This window comes from Platalea leucorodia (genome assembly GCF_965183815.1).
Source record: "Platalea leucorodia genome assembly, chromosome: 5".
Lineage (NCBI taxonomy): Eukaryota > Metazoa > Chordata > Aves > Pelecaniformes > Threskiornithidae > Platalea > Platalea leucorodia.
In genome coordinates, this window is record NC_138827.1 from 1,759,811 (window position 1) to 1,776,766 (window position 16,956).

The 16,956-nt window shown below is 50.4% G+C and overlaps 1 protein-coding gene across 2 annotated transcripts in view; it reads right to left on the minus strand.

Annotated features, from left to right (window-relative positions):
* The window catches only part of SEC14L5 (SEC14 like lipid binding 5), a 44,350-nt gene that overhangs the window by 5,230 nt on the left and 22,164 nt on the right, over positions 1 to 16,956 (minus strand). For both annotated transcript variants that reach the window (XM_082313870.1, XM_082313869.1), the window contains exons 3-11: positions 14,262 to 14,411; positions 14,009 to 14,140; positions 11,387 to 11,515; positions 10,492 to 10,711; positions 8,579 to 8,691; positions 3,065 to 3,254; positions 2,636 to 2,724; positions 1,423 to 1,493; positions 612 to 783 (exon numbers count right to left, since the gene is read on the minus strand). In XM_082313870.1, coding sequence (XP_082169996.1) covers positions 612 to 783; positions 1,423 to 1,493; positions 2,636 to 2,724; positions 3,065 to 3,254; positions 8,579 to 8,691; positions 10,492 to 10,711; positions 11,387 to 11,515; positions 14,009 to 14,140; positions 14,262 to 14,411 — 1,266 coding nt within the window. The remainder of the gene's footprint in view (positions 1 to 611; positions 784 to 1,422; positions 1,494 to 2,635; positions 2,725 to 3,064; positions 3,255 to 8,578; positions 8,692 to 10,491; positions 10,712 to 11,386; positions 11,516 to 14,008; positions 14,141 to 14,261; positions 14,412 to 16,956) is intronic.

Consider the following 16,956-nt stretch of genomic DNA (forward strand, 5'->3'; position numbering starts at 1 on the left):
CAGGAGTTCAGCCACGAGTTACCTGGAAGCTTTTCCCTCCCTAACTCTGCAAACAAGCAGAACTTACACTGACTGTGTGTCAGAGAAGGGCAGTGCGTGGCCAGAGCAGCGAGGCTGGGGCAGGGGCTGGAGCACAAGGCTGGGGAGGAGCGGCTGGGGGAGCTGGGGGGGCTCAGCCTGGAGAAGAGGAGGCTGAGGGGAGCCCTCCTCGCTCTCTGCAACGGCCTGAAAGGAGGCTGGAGCCGGGGGGGTTGGTCTCTGCTCCCCAGGAACAAGCGATGGGACGAGAGGGAACGGCCTCAAGCTGCGCCAGGGCAGGGTTGGGTTGGGTATTGGGGAAAACTCCTTCCCCCAAAGGGCTGTCAGGGCCTGGCCCAGGCTGCCCAGGGCAGGGGCTGAGTCCCCATCCCTGGGGGGATTTAAAAGCCGGGGAGATGTGGTGCTGAGGGACATGGGTTAGTGGTGGGCTTGGCAGTGCTGGGTTAACGGTTGGACTCGATGATCTTAAGGGTCTTTTCCAACCTAAACGATTCTGTGATTCTACGACTGGATGATTTAGCTATTTGTACATGCACAAGTGCTTATGATCCTGCAGTCCAGATTTCACCCACCAGAGTCCAGAGCACAGGAAAAACCCTGGGTGCTCGCACTATCAGTAGTCTCCCCAGAGTCTCAGGGTAGTTGTCCTCTACAACCTCAATTATCCGAAGCAGAGCCTTAACTCCAGGCCGCCAGAGATGCCGCATATTTAGCCCTTCCAAATCCACCAGACACGTCCAGGATCTAAAATAAACAGGCAGAAAAAGACCTGTCAGAACTTCATTGCACAGTGGCTGCTCAGTTTACGATCCACAAGATATTTTCAGTAGCACCATAGCCTGTACAGGATCAGTGAGGCCGACAAGGGAGACCAGCAGTTCCAGTAAACAGCAGATCTCCACTCAGGCAGCAGACAGCCTGAATCCAGTCGAGCTTTCAGGTAACCCCAAAGGCAAGAACATATGCTGTCAGCGTGGAAGAGGGTGAAGGTATGCAGGCCTATTGCTAAAAATAATTCCAAAATGCATTTTAAATGGAAGTGGAATCTGGCAGACAGTTCCCTGTATATAAAAAAAAAAAAAATGAAGAGAATTTCAAGGACCTGAATTAAAATCACCAAGATTGCAAGATTAAATTCATCTGAAATGGAACATCAGAAGATGTAAGAAAGGACCAAGTCTTGCTTTCATATAAAGCCGTAGAATTTAACTGCATTTAAGTCCACTATATATGGTACCCCAAGCCCAGGAACAGCCCCTAACAGAGACACGCTGCTGCCTGCAGTTTAACCCTAAGGACATCATCTAAAACCTTCACAGAAGCATTCTTCTCACCATCTCCGTTCAAACTCTGTAAGGCTACAAGAAAACGAACTATACTGACGTGATGGGGCGGCCAAAGACGTTGGTATTTTCCTCACATCTCTTCTGTCCTTCCTCGTTAATTGACAGAACCTGAAATCAAAGACAGTACAGACTAGGATTAGCCTGAGGGCGACTGAGAACCCAGGATAGCCCAGAGATCTTAGTTCAAAAACCACAGAACCCAGAAGTATACCAGTTTGAGAACGTGCAGTGTGCAAAACAGAGAATAAGAGAGGAAGAAAAAAAAAGGCTTCTCTACTGAAAAGTTGTGCTGACCACAAAACGTACAGAAACTGAAAATCTAAAATGAAATCTAAGAGTCTCAAGATCAAATGTTATTAGCTGAGCTGCGTGAAAGGGCTGTGGAAAGCTTACAGCTAAACTGCAAATTATCAGAAAATGTCTTTCTGGCCTATTCTTATCGTTATCATCTTATCATTTGTATCAGGAACGGTGTGGCCAGCAGGAGCAGGGAGGTGATGGTGCCCCTGCGCTGGGCACTGGTGAGGCCGCCCCTCGAATGCTGTGCTCAGCGCTGGGCCCCGCACCCCAAGGCGGCCATGGAGGGGCTGGAGCGTGGCCAGAGCAGGGCAGCGAGGCTGGGGCAGGGGCTGGAGCACAAGGCTGGGGAGGAGCGGCTGGGGGAGCTGGGGGGGCTCAGCCTGGAGAAGAGGAGGCTGAGGGGAGCCCTCCTCGCTCTCTGCAACGGCCTGAAAGGAGGCTGGAGCCGGGGGGGTCGGTCTCTGCTCCCCAGGAACAAGCGATGGGACGAGAGGGAACGGCCTCAAGCTGCGCCAGGGCAGGGTTGGGTTGGGTATTGGGGAAAACTTCTTCCCCCCAAGGGCTGTCAGGGCCTGGCCCAGGCTGCCCAGGGCAGGGGCTGAGTCCCCATCGCTGGGGGGATTTAAAAGCCGGGGAGATGTGGTGCTGAGGGACATGGGTTAGTGGTGGCCTTGGCAGTGCTGGGTTAACGGTTGGACTCGATGATCTTAAGGGTCTTTTCCAACCTTAATGATTCTGTGATTCTATGATTACAAAAGCTTCACTTCTGTCTCTGCAGGAAGACAGAGAAGCTGTGCCATATGCCAACGTCGCTAAGCCAACTTTCAGTTGCCAGCCATGAAACACAGGAATTGCGTCAGGCAGGCAGATGCCTGCTGCGCCATAACCAGCCTTCTAAACACCCCAAGGGAAGCGGAGTTCCTCAGGTGAGAAATGAAAGTACAGCTTACGTGTCGCAGCAGCGATTCCTCTCCCAGAGCTTTCACCAAACCTTTTGTGTCCATCTGGCCAAGACGAAGGATGTAGAGTGGGCGTCCATCTTCAAAACAAACGTAAGGGTTTAAAGAGGGTTTAAAGACAGTCTCCCAGGCTATCGCTCTAGGACCTTTTATAAAAGCCACACTCAATATTTGAAAAGGATAAAAATCCTATCCAAAGGCAACCTTATCAAAGAGCTGCTGCTTTGTGCTAGCTCTAGTCTGCCTGATCTGTGCAGAGAAAATAAAATTACAGCAAGCCAGAGTGGCTATTTACAGGCGTTGAACTGCTTTGTTAATGTTTAAAGCGTCAATACCACTTTCTCCACAAATCCCAGGTTACTTATGAAGTCCTACAACACAAACCGTGCTGTAGTATCGATGTAAGGGGCAGCTTCTAACCTTTGTCTTGATAATGCCATCCTCCGGTGTAGTATTCCTCCAGGAGGGCGGGGGGCCGCCAGGACTGTAGGATGTAATCCACCTGGTACTGCTTTCGCCAGGACAGCGACTGACACAGCATTTCTCGAGCTTTCTCAATGTTGAAGTCACGAGCCCGCAGAAATCGAAGGATATGTTCGTCTTTGGGGATCTGAGAGAAGAGAAAGTCCGAGGATCAGGACCGGTACGTTACCTGTACCGCTGTTGCGTACAGCCTGCTGTCGCCGGTTAACCCCGGCTGGCAATGAAGCACCACCCAGCCGCTCGCTCGCCCTCCCCCCTGCAGTGGGATGGGGGAGAGAGTCTGGAAAAAGTAAAACCCATGGGTTGAGATAAAGACAGTTTAATAGGACAGCAGAGGAAGAGAAAATAATAATAATAATAGCATATACAAAACAAGTGATATACTGTACAATTGCTCACCACCCGCCAACCGATGCCCAGCCCGTCCCCAAGCAGCGATTGCTGCTCCCAGCCAACTCCCCCAGTTTCTGTACTGGGCATGACGCCATAGGGTATGGAATAGCCCTTGGGCCAGTCTGGGCCAGCCGGCCTGGCCCTGCCCCCTCCCAGCTCCTCGTGCACGGGCAGAGCAGGGGAAGCTGGAAAGGCCTTGACTGCTGTAAGCACTGCTAAACCATCAGTGTGTTATCGACCTTATTCCCATCCTAAATCCAAACCACAGCACTGTACCAGCTACTGGGAAGAAAATTAACTCGATCCCAGCTGAAACCAGGACGCCTGCAGAACATGCAGTTTTCAATCTCTTCAAACTAAGACAACAGATATTAAAGCTGCATTCCTTCTCCCTCCCTCCTTAACTAATCCAGCTGAATGCAGCAGCTGGTGCTAGGAGCCCAAAAGGCGCGACCGGCTCACGCCCCGTTGAGCCATACGGGTTTGATGTTTATCCGAGCACCGCGCGTGCACAGGCGCGGCCCGTGAGAAGCCTTGCACTGATCCAACGGCCAGAAGCCCCAGCAAACTCTGGGCTGGCTAAGGCTTCCTTCAGCTACCTAGCCACAAGGACAAAGAAAATACCGAAAGGAAGAGAGCTGCAAGCTTACCTCCCCGCAGGACAAATTAGCAAAGGAGGGAAAGCATCCCTAGGTAACACATTGAGCAAGTTAAGCAGGCGCTGTTTGGAGGGGGATGGCGACTGTACAGGCCTTGGGTGACTGACGAGCACCCGTTTCGGCTCTCGGGCAGGCCCTTCTTCTGCGTTGCTGTTGACCGTGCTTCCCTGGTGGTGTCCGAACAGGAAAGCTTCCGAGCTCTGCCCCACCACGTCACGCTCGCTCTTGCCAAAACAGACACATCAACCAAAACTGCAGTGTACCCTCTCCTCTCCCTCCCGCTCATCCCAACGCTTGCTGTCAGGATTCTAGTACAAAAGCCTTCCCAAACCAAGTCTGCAGAGTGGCTTATTCCAGCCTCCTCTCAAATCTCCTATGTTCCCTTTCGCTGAAAATCAAAGCGAAATTGCCAGTAATTCCTAAACAGGAATTAGTGATAACCCTGATAGATTCCACAGAAGTGCCAAATTTGACTAGAAGTCTCTTTGTTGCCCAAACAACTGGATTACAGCTGCGTATGCTGTGGATTTCTCAGTCCCTTCACCCCAGCTCCCCCAAAGTGTTTGACCTCATTCGCTACATCAAGTTTCCATTAAAAATTCAAGTCCTGTCGAGCAGGGATAGTCTCCTCCAGAGTATCTGTGCTGTGCTTAGCACAACGCGAGCAATCTGAGCCCTGCTGTAAGACAAAAAAAGCACACGTTCGGGAGTCAAAGCTCTTTTGTTTGTTCGCTGACATGCTCACGAAAACAGAAAGCAGGGAAGAAAGCAAAGCCGCCAGCAGCGTCAGGCTGGGAGCAATCTCAGATTCACCAGCTGCTATGAAGCTGCAAGAGATATTAAGAATTGATTCCATGTAAAGAAAGAGTTCAGGCAGCCTAAAGCCAAGCCTAGAAGCACCTGAAGAGGAGCTGGGAGATGAACGCTGTTCGAACGCTTTGCAAATACCACATTTGTATGCCACAGAAAGCAAAAGGGCAGCCTTCCCAAACAGGATCTCCGATGTAGTTAGAAGAATGCCACCAAAATTTTCTGCAGCGGAGCAAGATTAAGGACAGCAGAGTGTTCATCACCTGCTTTACGTTTGCGTTCCTGCTGCCCGGAGGAAGCTGTTGTTCACCAGACAACGGACCAAACCCCCACCACAGCCCCTGGCTCTCCTCTGCGCTGCAGGAGAGGGGATGGCTGTTAGAAGGTTTTCCTACTTTTAATGTTTTAAACCTACACCGTACATCGCTGCAGGTAAGGGGCAAGTTCAGCGCTTCTGTCTGGACCAAAGGCGGGGAGCTCTAAGGGGATTTACTCCACTCCGAGGGGAATTGGTCTCATCATTATCCTTGTCCAGCCAAAGCAGTGACTGCCATATGCAAGAAAATGCAGTTTTAATTTCAGCCTGTTTTTCCATTTCTTAGTGAAGCTACATGTACTGTTCTACATGGTGCAAAGCCACGGATTACCAGCTTTAACTATCTGCAATTTTAACATCGTTTGAAGTTTTTTTTAAAGCAATGATAAATGTGATTAGAAAGAATAATGTCTGTTTTTGGAAGGATAGTAAAATAGGATGAAGAGGACAGTTTCCAAGAAACAGGAGATCTACAGATATTTTTTGACAGAGGAATAAGGACATCCCTGCTCCGGATTAAAAGAACAGATTGTCACAGCCAGGTCACGGCCGCTCCAGAGAAAACTCAAGTCTTGTAGGACACGTTCCTGATTTTTTATTACTCTGACAGGCAACCGAGCAGCAAACAGGCGAGTAGTAAAGGCGTTTAGGATGAAGTTTCAATAGCTAGCACCATCCTTCCTACTTGTTCAAGACCGTGCGGGGAACGGGGCTCCCCAAGCTCACGCCGCAGGTCGGAGGCAGGTCCCAGCGGCCGCTAAGAGCGCCCAGCACTCGCCTCTGCCCTGCCAAGGTACCAGCACGCAGCAGGCGGCTGTCGGGAAGCGCAAGGGCTTGCAGACGCTCACAGAGCTCCAAGCACCCAAGGGGCGGTTGTTTCTCATGTGCTGTCGCTTTTACCTTCTCCAGCCTCCATTCCCCAGCCTCTGCCTAGGAGGGGGGGAAAACCCAACCCACAGAACAGAGCAAGCAACGTTTAGAAAGTGCTGCTTCCACCTGAAACCCAGGCCCTTGCAGGTCGCACACGGATAACGTCTCACTGTTTTACTCTCTTCTAGGGCTCCTTTTCATCTGGATACCCAATCGCTGAAATATCTCCTACCACGCAGAAGTCCACACTGTTTTACTGGACAGATCACTGCAGACCTGAAAAGCTCCATGTCCTATACTTCAGAGCGTAACTATAGCAGGGAATTCACCCCTGCCCGCTCTGTTCTGCGTCTGCCTGCTGTCAAGCCCCTTTTATCTGACAGGAGGTTGGATGGGGGGAGACGTGGATCACAAGCGGTATTTAGTAGATCGAGTTTTATTAGTGACTCTGTTATTATTAGCGAATCCGTTATTATCAGCAGGTAACCATTCACACGGTTCGCTCACACACACTCACAGCTCCTGGTTAGCTGGGGGGCCAGTCCCAGCTGCTTACTGGGAGGCAAAGCTTCGCTGTGACATGACAGCAGCTTGCAGGTAGGTGTTCGGCCGGTCCTTCAAGGGACCCGTTGTTCCGTCGGGTCTGTATCTATTCCTGCAGTCTGTACCTGCATCGAGCAGCCACCACGCTCCTGGACACGGCCCAAGCTATGCAACCTGCTGATGCTACCATAGACCAGCGGCCTTGGACAGATTTGGCAGGTGTTTGGTGCTCTGAATTTATCAGCTCCTGAAGATTCAACAGCGTTGCTGGTCTGCGGAGCTTATCAGCTGCTGGGAGACTTTCCCACACTACCTCAACACATACTGTTCTTCTCTTCAGCCTACGGTTTTCTGGTAACTGGCTCTCCATCCACGTTCATAGGTACCAACAAAACCCACGTGCACACTCACACAGAAGGGGACTTCTTCACGAGTTCAGTAACAACAGAACTATAGCACTAAATCTTTGTTACATATTATTTCTACATGGGTGATACACATTAGTTCTTCCAAGAGAAAACAGGGGTTTAAAAATCATGTTTAAACTCCTTATACTCAGATGAGACATGCTCTCTCTCAGCTCAGAGAAGGATACAGCGAGGCATGCAGAAAGTACCGGCAAAGCTCCTTGCCAACAGCGGCCTCTTTTGGAAAGGCCAGTTAAAAGAAAAATAAAAAATTAAGATCTTCCAAAGCCCCTGAACGCGGAGTACCTCCTAACCCTGCGCGACTGCCTGAGCAGTTAGCTTAGAAGCCAGGAAGCTATTACCGCTGAAACCTTATCTAGCTGTATTCTGTTTTCAGGGGAGATCCCTTGCTCCAACCATCCTTCTCCCATTTTTCCCTCTTCCTAAGCACTCCCTATCGACCCAGCCCTCCCAATTACTCTGTTGCTATCCTTGGTCTGTCCTTCCTTCCCACTCAATCCCTCTCCATCAGAAATCTGGAGTTAGATCCCTCTAGAGGCATTCAAGCTGCCCTGGGCCTTTTATTTCCTCAGCCACATACCACTTACCCTCAGGGCCTGATATAGAGGCTCCCCTTCAACCAGGAGGAGCCCAAGCAGCTGCTGAACACTGCGGCAAAGCAGAGATACACCGAGCCCGCCCTACCTGTACTGCTTTTTAGGGAAACATGTTTCTACCTATGCTAGCTGGCCACCACCAGCTGTACTTGTCCCAGTCTAGTGCCCTCAGCCCCTCTATTTTGGAGGCTTACACAATGTACCTCACACCTTAGGGTGAGACTGTCTCCACTTCCCGAATCCTGTGTGGTTTTGAAATAGTACATTTTGATAAAGGAGATTAAAACAAGAACAGAATGAATTCTCCTCGGGAAAATTCAGCCCTTGGCTGTACGAGCTTACGCAGCCTGCCTGGCGTCCCGCGCGCCGCACGCTGCTGACGCGCAGCGGCCGAGAGCTCGGGGCTACCAGAGCAGCATCTGCCCAGAGACCGGGGGTACCATCAGCGCAGCTCACCACTTCTCCCACCCTCCCTGCAGGGCTTGGGAAACACAACCCGCCCGGACGGGCCAGTCTGGGCCACCGAGCCCCGGTCAGCGCCTCCTCTAAGTGCGCGGCAAACGCACGGTGCGCGGGGACCATGGAGCGGCCTCGTCGATGCTGACGGGACTGAACTGGGTAACGCAGGTGCTGTGATACTGCCGGATCCTGCTGCGAGGTCACACGGACCGTTCTCCACGCCTGGCCTTTTACCTAACCTTGCCAAAACACTTGAGACTCAACACACAAATTGTCCATGACCCTGAGTTTTATTGCGGGGTTGAAGGCACGCAAGCTACGCAAACAACGGCGCTCAGGCTTGCAAAGGGGTGCTGCGCTCTGCCTCACCTACCCACCTTGCCTTTGTGCGTTTCTTGGAGCCACTGGCGAAGGCGGATCAAGCAGCTCTCTTGCATTGGAGTCAGCTGGCCCAGATATCGCTCAATGTAATCAGCGTCCAATTTGTCAGCTGGAGAAAAGAGGAAAAAAAAAGAACAATTCAGAGGAGAGTTGGCATAGCCAGAAAGGAGATGTGCAGTTATTTCTACACATCAGGTTACTTATGATTTACACCAGAAGAGCGCAGAAGCCCTCATTTTAGCTGCCTGGGGGAAGCGAGCGAGTGATTTTCTCACGGTGATTAGGGCATGAGGACACAGACAGCACGTAAGGTATCAAAGCTGGATCCCTCTGCCTGTCTCTTAGAACACCAATATTTCATTCCATGCTGAACTGCTCCAGCAGGAGCTTTTTAAAAAAAAAACAAACCAAAAACCAAAAAAAACAACCCAACAAAACGCAGGAGCTCTGGCACTCATTAACCACTCCAAGATCTGGGCACTTAAATCCCCTGGTGTCCTAAAGATCTCACAGACAATTCCAACGACAAGAGGCTAAAAAGCAGACAGCTGAAAACTGAAATGTTATTCTGCTTACGGACGCCAGAGGGAAAGGGAGAATAACGCTACCGTTTCTTACAGCAAGGGAGATTTTTGGCCTGAGAAGTGCTGTGCACACCAGCAGCTCAAGGTCCCCGCAGATCCGAGACAAAGGACAAGGGGGCTGGGTCTGCCAGCATTCAGGGACAGCAGCACGTGTGCCATCCGAGGCTTGGACGGGCAGAGGCCAGCGAGGAGAACGTGGGACCCAAAGGGGAGCAGCACAGGGCAGTAGCTGTGCTGGAGGCATGCAGGCCCACGAGGAGGAGGAGGAGGGCTGGGAGGAGGACCTCCGAGCCAGCTCTTCATCAGGCAGGACTTTTTTTTTCAGCAGATACCATTAACTACAGAACAAGGCCTGGACACCCACAGGATATGCTCTTGCTGACTGATAATACAGAAATTATATTGGATAAGTGCTACGCCCCCACCGAATCCACAGAGCCAGCAAGCTGGGGAGCAGTCCCAGGGAAGGGAATCGCTTCCTAAACATGAATAGAAGGAGAAAAATAACAGCTACTCTCCTGCTGGATGGGATCTGCCACTCTTAGATTAACTTTAATCTCAAAGCACATGAACAGTTCCTATAGTCAGCTCCTCTGTGGGTTTCGTTCCTTTTTCCAGACGGATTCCAACACGGAGAAGCTACCAGAGAAGGTCTGGTGAGACCAGAACCATTGACAGTTCCGAATTCCAAGCTTTTTCCCTAGTTACACTCAGCAAAACAAGCGCTGTCTGTCCTTCTGAGGAATGACAACTCCTATTTCTAATACCACAGTTCTAAATTAAAAGGCCCCCTATTTCTTTTTGTCAAAGAAGAATTTTATTTAGTCTAGAAGATATCGTCAGGTCAACACACAGAATGATAAAGTCCAATTCAGGCATTTTGTGGGAGAAACGCATTAGGCAACATTCTGCAAGTTTGTCTTGGCTTGATAGAGGGGCAAAAACCATCCAAACCAATCCCCAAGAACATTAATTTTGACACAGCCAAAATATTTAATCATAATTCAATTATAGTCTACTCAAGATACTTTTAAGTTTCTCCAGTTCAAGGTAGAAAATACCTTAAAGGTCAGACCAAAACCAAGTTCTTTTCTAAGCTCAAACAAAAACATACTGCCTGCACAGTTTCTCTTGGTTTTTCAGTTTTGGGGGAAAAAAGTTCCATCGTTTGTGTTTTTCTTGAAGAAAGAAAATAACTTTCCCTCCTCTCCACCCACAATCCAGAAGAAAAACCTCATGCCAAAAACCTAAAAATAAACCCATTAGTCAGTGCCACTCGAGGCATTTAGATTGCCAGCAGCTGCCGCTGCCCGGACAGCGCATACCGTCAGGGCTGCCAGCCTCGGCCGGAGGGCAGGAGCTGGCAGTTTGCTCTTGGGTAGCTCCACGAGCCCCAGACTCGAGCGGTACGTCATCAGCACCGTGCCCAACAGCCGGGGTCCGCTCATCCTTCTGTCCGCAGGCGGGGGGAGGCGTCCAGCGGGGGATGAACGTGATCCCTTGGGAGATCAGCTCCTTCAGATAGTGCTCAATCACTTCCTTGCCCTGAAGGGGAAAACTCTCATTAGGAAAAAACAACCCCATCTCCCCCAAACCAGCAAGGCGCACAAGAGTGCTCCTCAGGACAGATGACTAATGGTCAGAGATAAACAGAAGGGAAATAGTTGTCTCCCATCCGCATGACCCTGTTGGAAAAATTTCAGTATGAAAGCACCATACAAATGGTGAATTATAAGACCGGCGAGGCAAATCCCACCACCACGGATGCGGCTACCTTTAAAACACTTTTATCCCATTCCCCTGCTCCCAAACCATCAGTTAGCTGCCCTGTTCCTCTGCAGCCCAGGGGAAAAGGCCACCGAACGGCAGTGCCTCTCCCCAAGCTACTGGAGGGACAGGGTGCGGATTTCTACCCAGAACTTTCCCTTCCTGCCCGAGAACAGTGTCCTCAGTGTCTGAGGAGCCTGGCACCCGCAGCATCCACTGCGATCCTCCTCTGGTACAGCCTGCTCCCTCCCCTGCACAGACACATTCCAGCGAGCAGATTGTTTTTGCTCATTGCACACTGGCTTTTTCTTCGTTTGCCCTGCTGAGGGATTTCAGAGACATATGCAAGCGTATAAAGCTATAGTGGGTCTATTTTGCAGAAAAGAAAATAGATGCACACGGAGAGCAGGCGTTTGATTTTGTTTTTACGGCACGAAGGGAAGCCCATCTTACCCGCTTGATGTTTGAAGTGTACTGCTTCATGGCAATTTTTTCCACTGTGCTTTCAAAGCCAAAAAACGACTTGATGTCGAGAGACGCAGACTGTTCAAAGCAAGTCCACTCTTCATTCTCAGGGTGAACCTACGCCCAAAGACACACAGACGGTTGGATGCTAGCAGACAGTTCACGTTATGGCAGGGCCCTTGCCCCGGTACCAAACTGGCTATTTAATCTCCAGAGCTACAGAGTGAGGGGGCAGAAGAGGCTTCCTATGAGGCACTGACAGACCCACATTTAACAGTTGAATTCTCCCAGAGTAATAGAAGCACATCATGAACTGGACAGATGGACGTTTGTGGTTAACCCAGCATTAGAATCACAGAATCGTCAAGGTTGGAAAAGACCCTTAAGATCATCGAGTCCAACCGTTAACCCAGCACTGCCAAGGCCACCACTAACCCATGTCCCCAAGCACCACATCTCCCCGGCTTTTAAATCCCCCCAGGGATGGGGACTCAGCCCCTGCCCTGGGCAGCCTGGGCCAGGCCCTGACAGCCCTTTGGGGGGAGAAGTTTCTCCCAATACCCAACCCAACCCTGCCCTGGCGCAGCTTGAGGCCGTTCCCTCTCGTCCCATCGCTTGTTCCTGGGGAGCAGAGACCGACCCCCCCGGCTCCAGCCTCCTTTCAGGCCGTTGCAGAGAGCGAGGAGGGCTCCCCTCAGCCTCCTCTTCTCCAGGCTGAGCCCCCCCAGCTCCCCCAGCCGCTCCTCCCCAGCCTTGGGCTCCAGCCCCTGCCCCAGCCTCGCTGCCCTGCTGTGGCCACGCTCCAGCCCCTCCATGGCCGCCTTGGGGTGCGGGGCCCAGCGCTGAGCACAGCATTCGAGGGGCGGCCTCACCAGTGCCCAGCGCAGGGGCATTCTTCACATGCACAAGGAAATCAAGGTTAAAACCCATCTCTGCCCCCGCAGACCTGAACAGTAATATTCGTAGCAGAAGTCACACTAAAATAGTAGTGAGGCTGCCCACTTGAAACCATCACGTCAAGATCTCCTTACAGAAAGGCAGGGATGGCTTCTCAGAACATGCAATTAAAAACCCTGACACATCTACAAAAGAAGAAAAACGCAAACCAGGCTTTTTTTTTTCTAGTTTTGGATAGGAAACTCAGTCACTAGTGTCAGTCTTTCCCCCAAAACATAGGAGACATGGCAGTTTTCCCCTGTCAGTTCAATAGCCACCTTTCCTTTCTAGCCATTTCCCCTCGGTTACTCTACATATGGTAAAAACCTACGTAACCTTTTCCTTTTTTAAACTTAACCCTTTTCTGAGAGGGCTCTGCCTTTTCTCTGTAGGTGCTGCTCTTCACAAACTGACAGAAAAGTAAAAATCCCAGCCCACACACGAAGATACGAGCTCTATAAAGGACACAAATTCCCCCAGGGGAGATATTAAGTAACTGCAAGAGCAGGATCACATTTCTCCAAGTTGCTTCAGAGAACACTGCAGAAAAGGAAATATGAGAATAAACCTGTTTCCGGCGCACCCTGGCAAGGAAAAGGGAACTGGTAAAAATAGAGCAGGGAACCATCTTGAGGATGCAGACAGCTCGCTTCCACCCTGTTCCAGGAAAAGCGCTCCCCTCAAAGCCCAGCTGCTGACGTTTCCTTCCGAAGGGGACAAGTCGGAGGCGACACAGCCAAAATCAGCAAGCGCAACAACGTCTGAGCGATTCCAGAGTCGACCTGGGAGCGTTTCGGACCTGTCGGCGCCTTTCACCATGATGGAATTTTGATTCACCGTAGTTTTTAGGAAGCCCCACGTAGCCACCGAGCAACCTCTGGCTCAGGAAAGCCCCTCGCCATCGAAAACGTTAATAGCTTTTCAACTCTTTGCCTTGCTTGAAACAGAAGCTACTTTCAGTTTGCTTACCCCCAAGAAGCTGAGCTGTTGGCCAGTTGCCAAAAGGGCAGGTAAGTAACAGGATCCGGACTTTTGTTTAGGGAACAAAAAGCAGTATCTGATTGCTTCCAGAAACAGGTGAAGCTATTTAACGGTGACTGAGCCCTAATAGCACAATTACAATGAAATGGCACACTGTCACTGAAGACACAGCTGCAAAACGAGACATCCCAGGCCACAAATAAGGCTCAAGACCTTTTTCCAAATATTTAGAGCATGAAGATCATGACACAATGCTAAAACTTGCACTTATTTGTGGGCAAAATTAATTGCCAGACTTTCCTCTGGCCCTCATCATAATAGATATTAAGAGTTTCCTTCTAAATATCCAGATCTAAATACACGCCCAAGCTCCAGACGCTTTTATTAACTTGAATTTCAACCCAAGAGAAACTCAAAGAACATCGTCAGTTCTGGAGCACCAACCGTGGTTTTTTACTCTCGCCCTAGGGCCTAACACTCCAGTCGGAGAATGACAATCAACCTAAAAATGTTTCTCAAGCCCTACGAAAGCACTGGAAAAAGCCCACACCCTAAGACCCAGTGGCCTTCCAGCTTAAGAGTGTACATTATGTGACAGTCCAGTGTTCAAATTCGTTCAAGCAGCTTCGCCCTGTATGTTAGCACATGACTTTCAACACTTCTTTCACAGAGGAGTAGAAACAAGGCACTTACGGAGTAGCTACATGTCTCGAGGACGACCACGCGGTTGGCAAAAGTCTCATTGTGGGCTTCAATGCGGAGAGTTCGCTCCTTCCAGTTCACCGTGTTTTTCTGGATGAAGAAAACATACTCTACCCCTGCAATCTGAGAAGGATGAAGAACCAAAAGGAGAGGCAAAAAAAGAGAGAAACAGTAACTTTAGGTGCCTTTATCTATCTGAGCCAGCCACCAAAATCCAGGACTCTGCCCCCCAGGTTCCACTTGCCTTCTTCAGCAGCCTAGGAGCGTCCACGTTCAGTTTGCAGCTCCGTTCGATGATATGTATGGCTCCGTCATCACTCCTGGATTCATGCAGGATTTCACTTCCCAGGAAGACCGGGATCTCTGGACATGTAGGAAAGCGCTTTTCATATGCCTGGAAGTAAAAAAAACAAAACAAATTTCAGCTTCTGACTAGATCAACTTTAACTCTTTCTGAATTAATTATTCCCCTTCCAGCAAGAGTCCAACAAAAGAGATGCCCTTCACCTCTGAGAAAAGGGGAGCCAACGCAGGGGTTGAAGTTAAAGCAAAATAATTATGAGCAGAGCCAGAGCCTGCTCATGTCAGTCATCAAGCTAAGCGTGTCTTAACAGAACTTTTCTTTCAAACACGAAGTAGAAACAAAAGCCTGTTTTTAGAGAGTACTCATAATAACTTGAACATCAGGAACCTAATCTTTAGCTAGCAAAAGCAAGCACAGCTCTGCTGTTTTCTGCTAGCTAAAGACTTGACCCAGAGCTAATAAATTCATCAGACATATTGCCTGTACAAAGAAGCTATTTAAAAATATTGAATACTCCCGTGCCTTGAAAACGCGATGTGTCAAACAGTTCTAGTTGTCCTAGACTATCAGGGGCAGGACCACCAATTATTGGCTACTCACTTTGCCTTGATTTATCCATTTCTACAACAATTCTGTCCCGGTTCTGAAATCTTCCTTCTTTTAATTGACGCACATCCCTCTGAAAAGCCATATATCCAAAGCTTCTTTATCAGCTCTAGCAAAAATCCAGCTTTCCACGGCACTTGCAGCAAACAAAGTTAACTTGCATAAGTGCTACCTACTGCTGCTTCTCTTTCCCTAGCTTCTCCATCTCCCATTCTATTGCAAGACCTTTGCAGGACAGAGTGTTTTCCTTGGATTTCTGAAAAACGCCTTGCTTGTTGGGATGCTGTTGTAAATATGTGATTGAAGCAACGCTAGCACAAGCTGCACAAGCAGCCCAGGATTCAACTACAGCTGTGACAGGAGGAGAACCCGTGCTTTTCCCACTGCACTCTCGGAGCGCTACACCATTTTGGTGATGAGATTTTTTTGCTATCATTCCACAGACGAGCCTAACCTCTGTGAACTGCTGCCAGCTTCCCATCTTCTGTAAGACACAATCATTTCATACAGCACATAATTATCCCACGAGTATTTATATTTTTATCTACCACAGAAAATATTAATGTGCTAACGACCGAGATCAGCTGAGCCGTCAGCACACGCGCAGCACCACGGGCACGCTCGGGGTGGCCGCGTTCCCCGTTAGCACGGCAGTTCAAAGGCTGGTTGCCTCTGTACGTATTCACGGAGCCTGTGAATAATACCTGCTCTTAAAATAGCTCAGGCACTTAAGGACACATTGCATATCTCCTGCTCCTAGACCTCCGAACGGAATAGGAGTTATTTAAGATTATCGTGCTGCTGTAGTATCAGGAGGGAAGTGCAAGCAGACTACCAGCTGGAGCTCTGGCCCTGAACTCCATGCCCGGGTCTTTAAATCGTCCTCTCCGAGTCACTGCGCAACGTCCTGCTTGCTTTGCCGCGTTTCTTGGAGAACCTTCCCCAGATCTGCGATGCCTCTACCTGTGCTTTGCTTTTCTGATGGCAACTAAAACGTTTGAGATAAATATAAAGCTTCCCATGGCAAGCGGCTGTTTCCGACACGAATCCACCTGCCTCCACACAACAAAAGCACGCTCCTTGCTTTAAGCGGCTTAATTGGTAATGATGGAGATTCACGGGTGGCTGTCGGGCACTGCCGCAGGATGCTTCCAGCCGTCCCCTCCAGGCACTGCGCTGCCCTCCAGGGTCAGGGAGCATAAGGGCTGCACCCCTTATCACCCGCTCTCCCATATCTGCGGTTGCCAGGACATTAATCCTCTCGGGCAGAGTTAATACTTCCTACCTGTGCCTCCACCTGCCCTCTCCCAACCCTCCAGACTCCAAACCACCACCTGGAGCTATCTTGAGGTCAAAACCTTTACCCTCTTCTCCCTTGCTAATCTTTTGTATTCTAGCACCCACAAGCAAGAGTCTCTCCAGGCCGCCCATCCTTAGTCACTAGTCTCAGCCTACAGGCAGCGAAAGCTGTGAACACCTTTGTAAGGCCACTGGAATGCCAGAACATTTAGCAGCTATTTTTCAACTGTTTGTCCCACACCAGGCTTGCAAAAAGTGTAACCGAAAACCCAACCCCCAGGGTAGGGCCACCGCAATGCTCCGAGGGTGGCCCAGCTCTGCTGTGAGGGCAGGCTGAGAGCTGGGGGGGTTCAGCCTGGGGAGGAGGGGGCTGCGGGGAGACCTCACTGCGGCCTTGCCGTGCTTAAAGGGGGCCGACAAGAAAGGGGGGGACAGGCTTTTTAGCAGGGCCTGCAGCGACAGGACACGGTGGGAGGGTTTGAAAGTGAAGGAGGGGAGATTCAGACTGGATAGAAGGAAGAAATTGTTTACGCTGAGGGTGGTGAGGCACTGGCAGGGGTTGCCCAGAGCGGTGGGAGATGCCCCATCCCTGGCAACCTTCAAGGCCAGGCTGGCCGGGGCTCTGAGCACCCTGATCTGGGTGAAGCTGTCCCTGCCCCTGGCAGGGGGATGGACGGGATGGGCTGGGAAGGGCCCTGCCAGCCCAAAGCGGTCCGTGGTTCTACCCTAA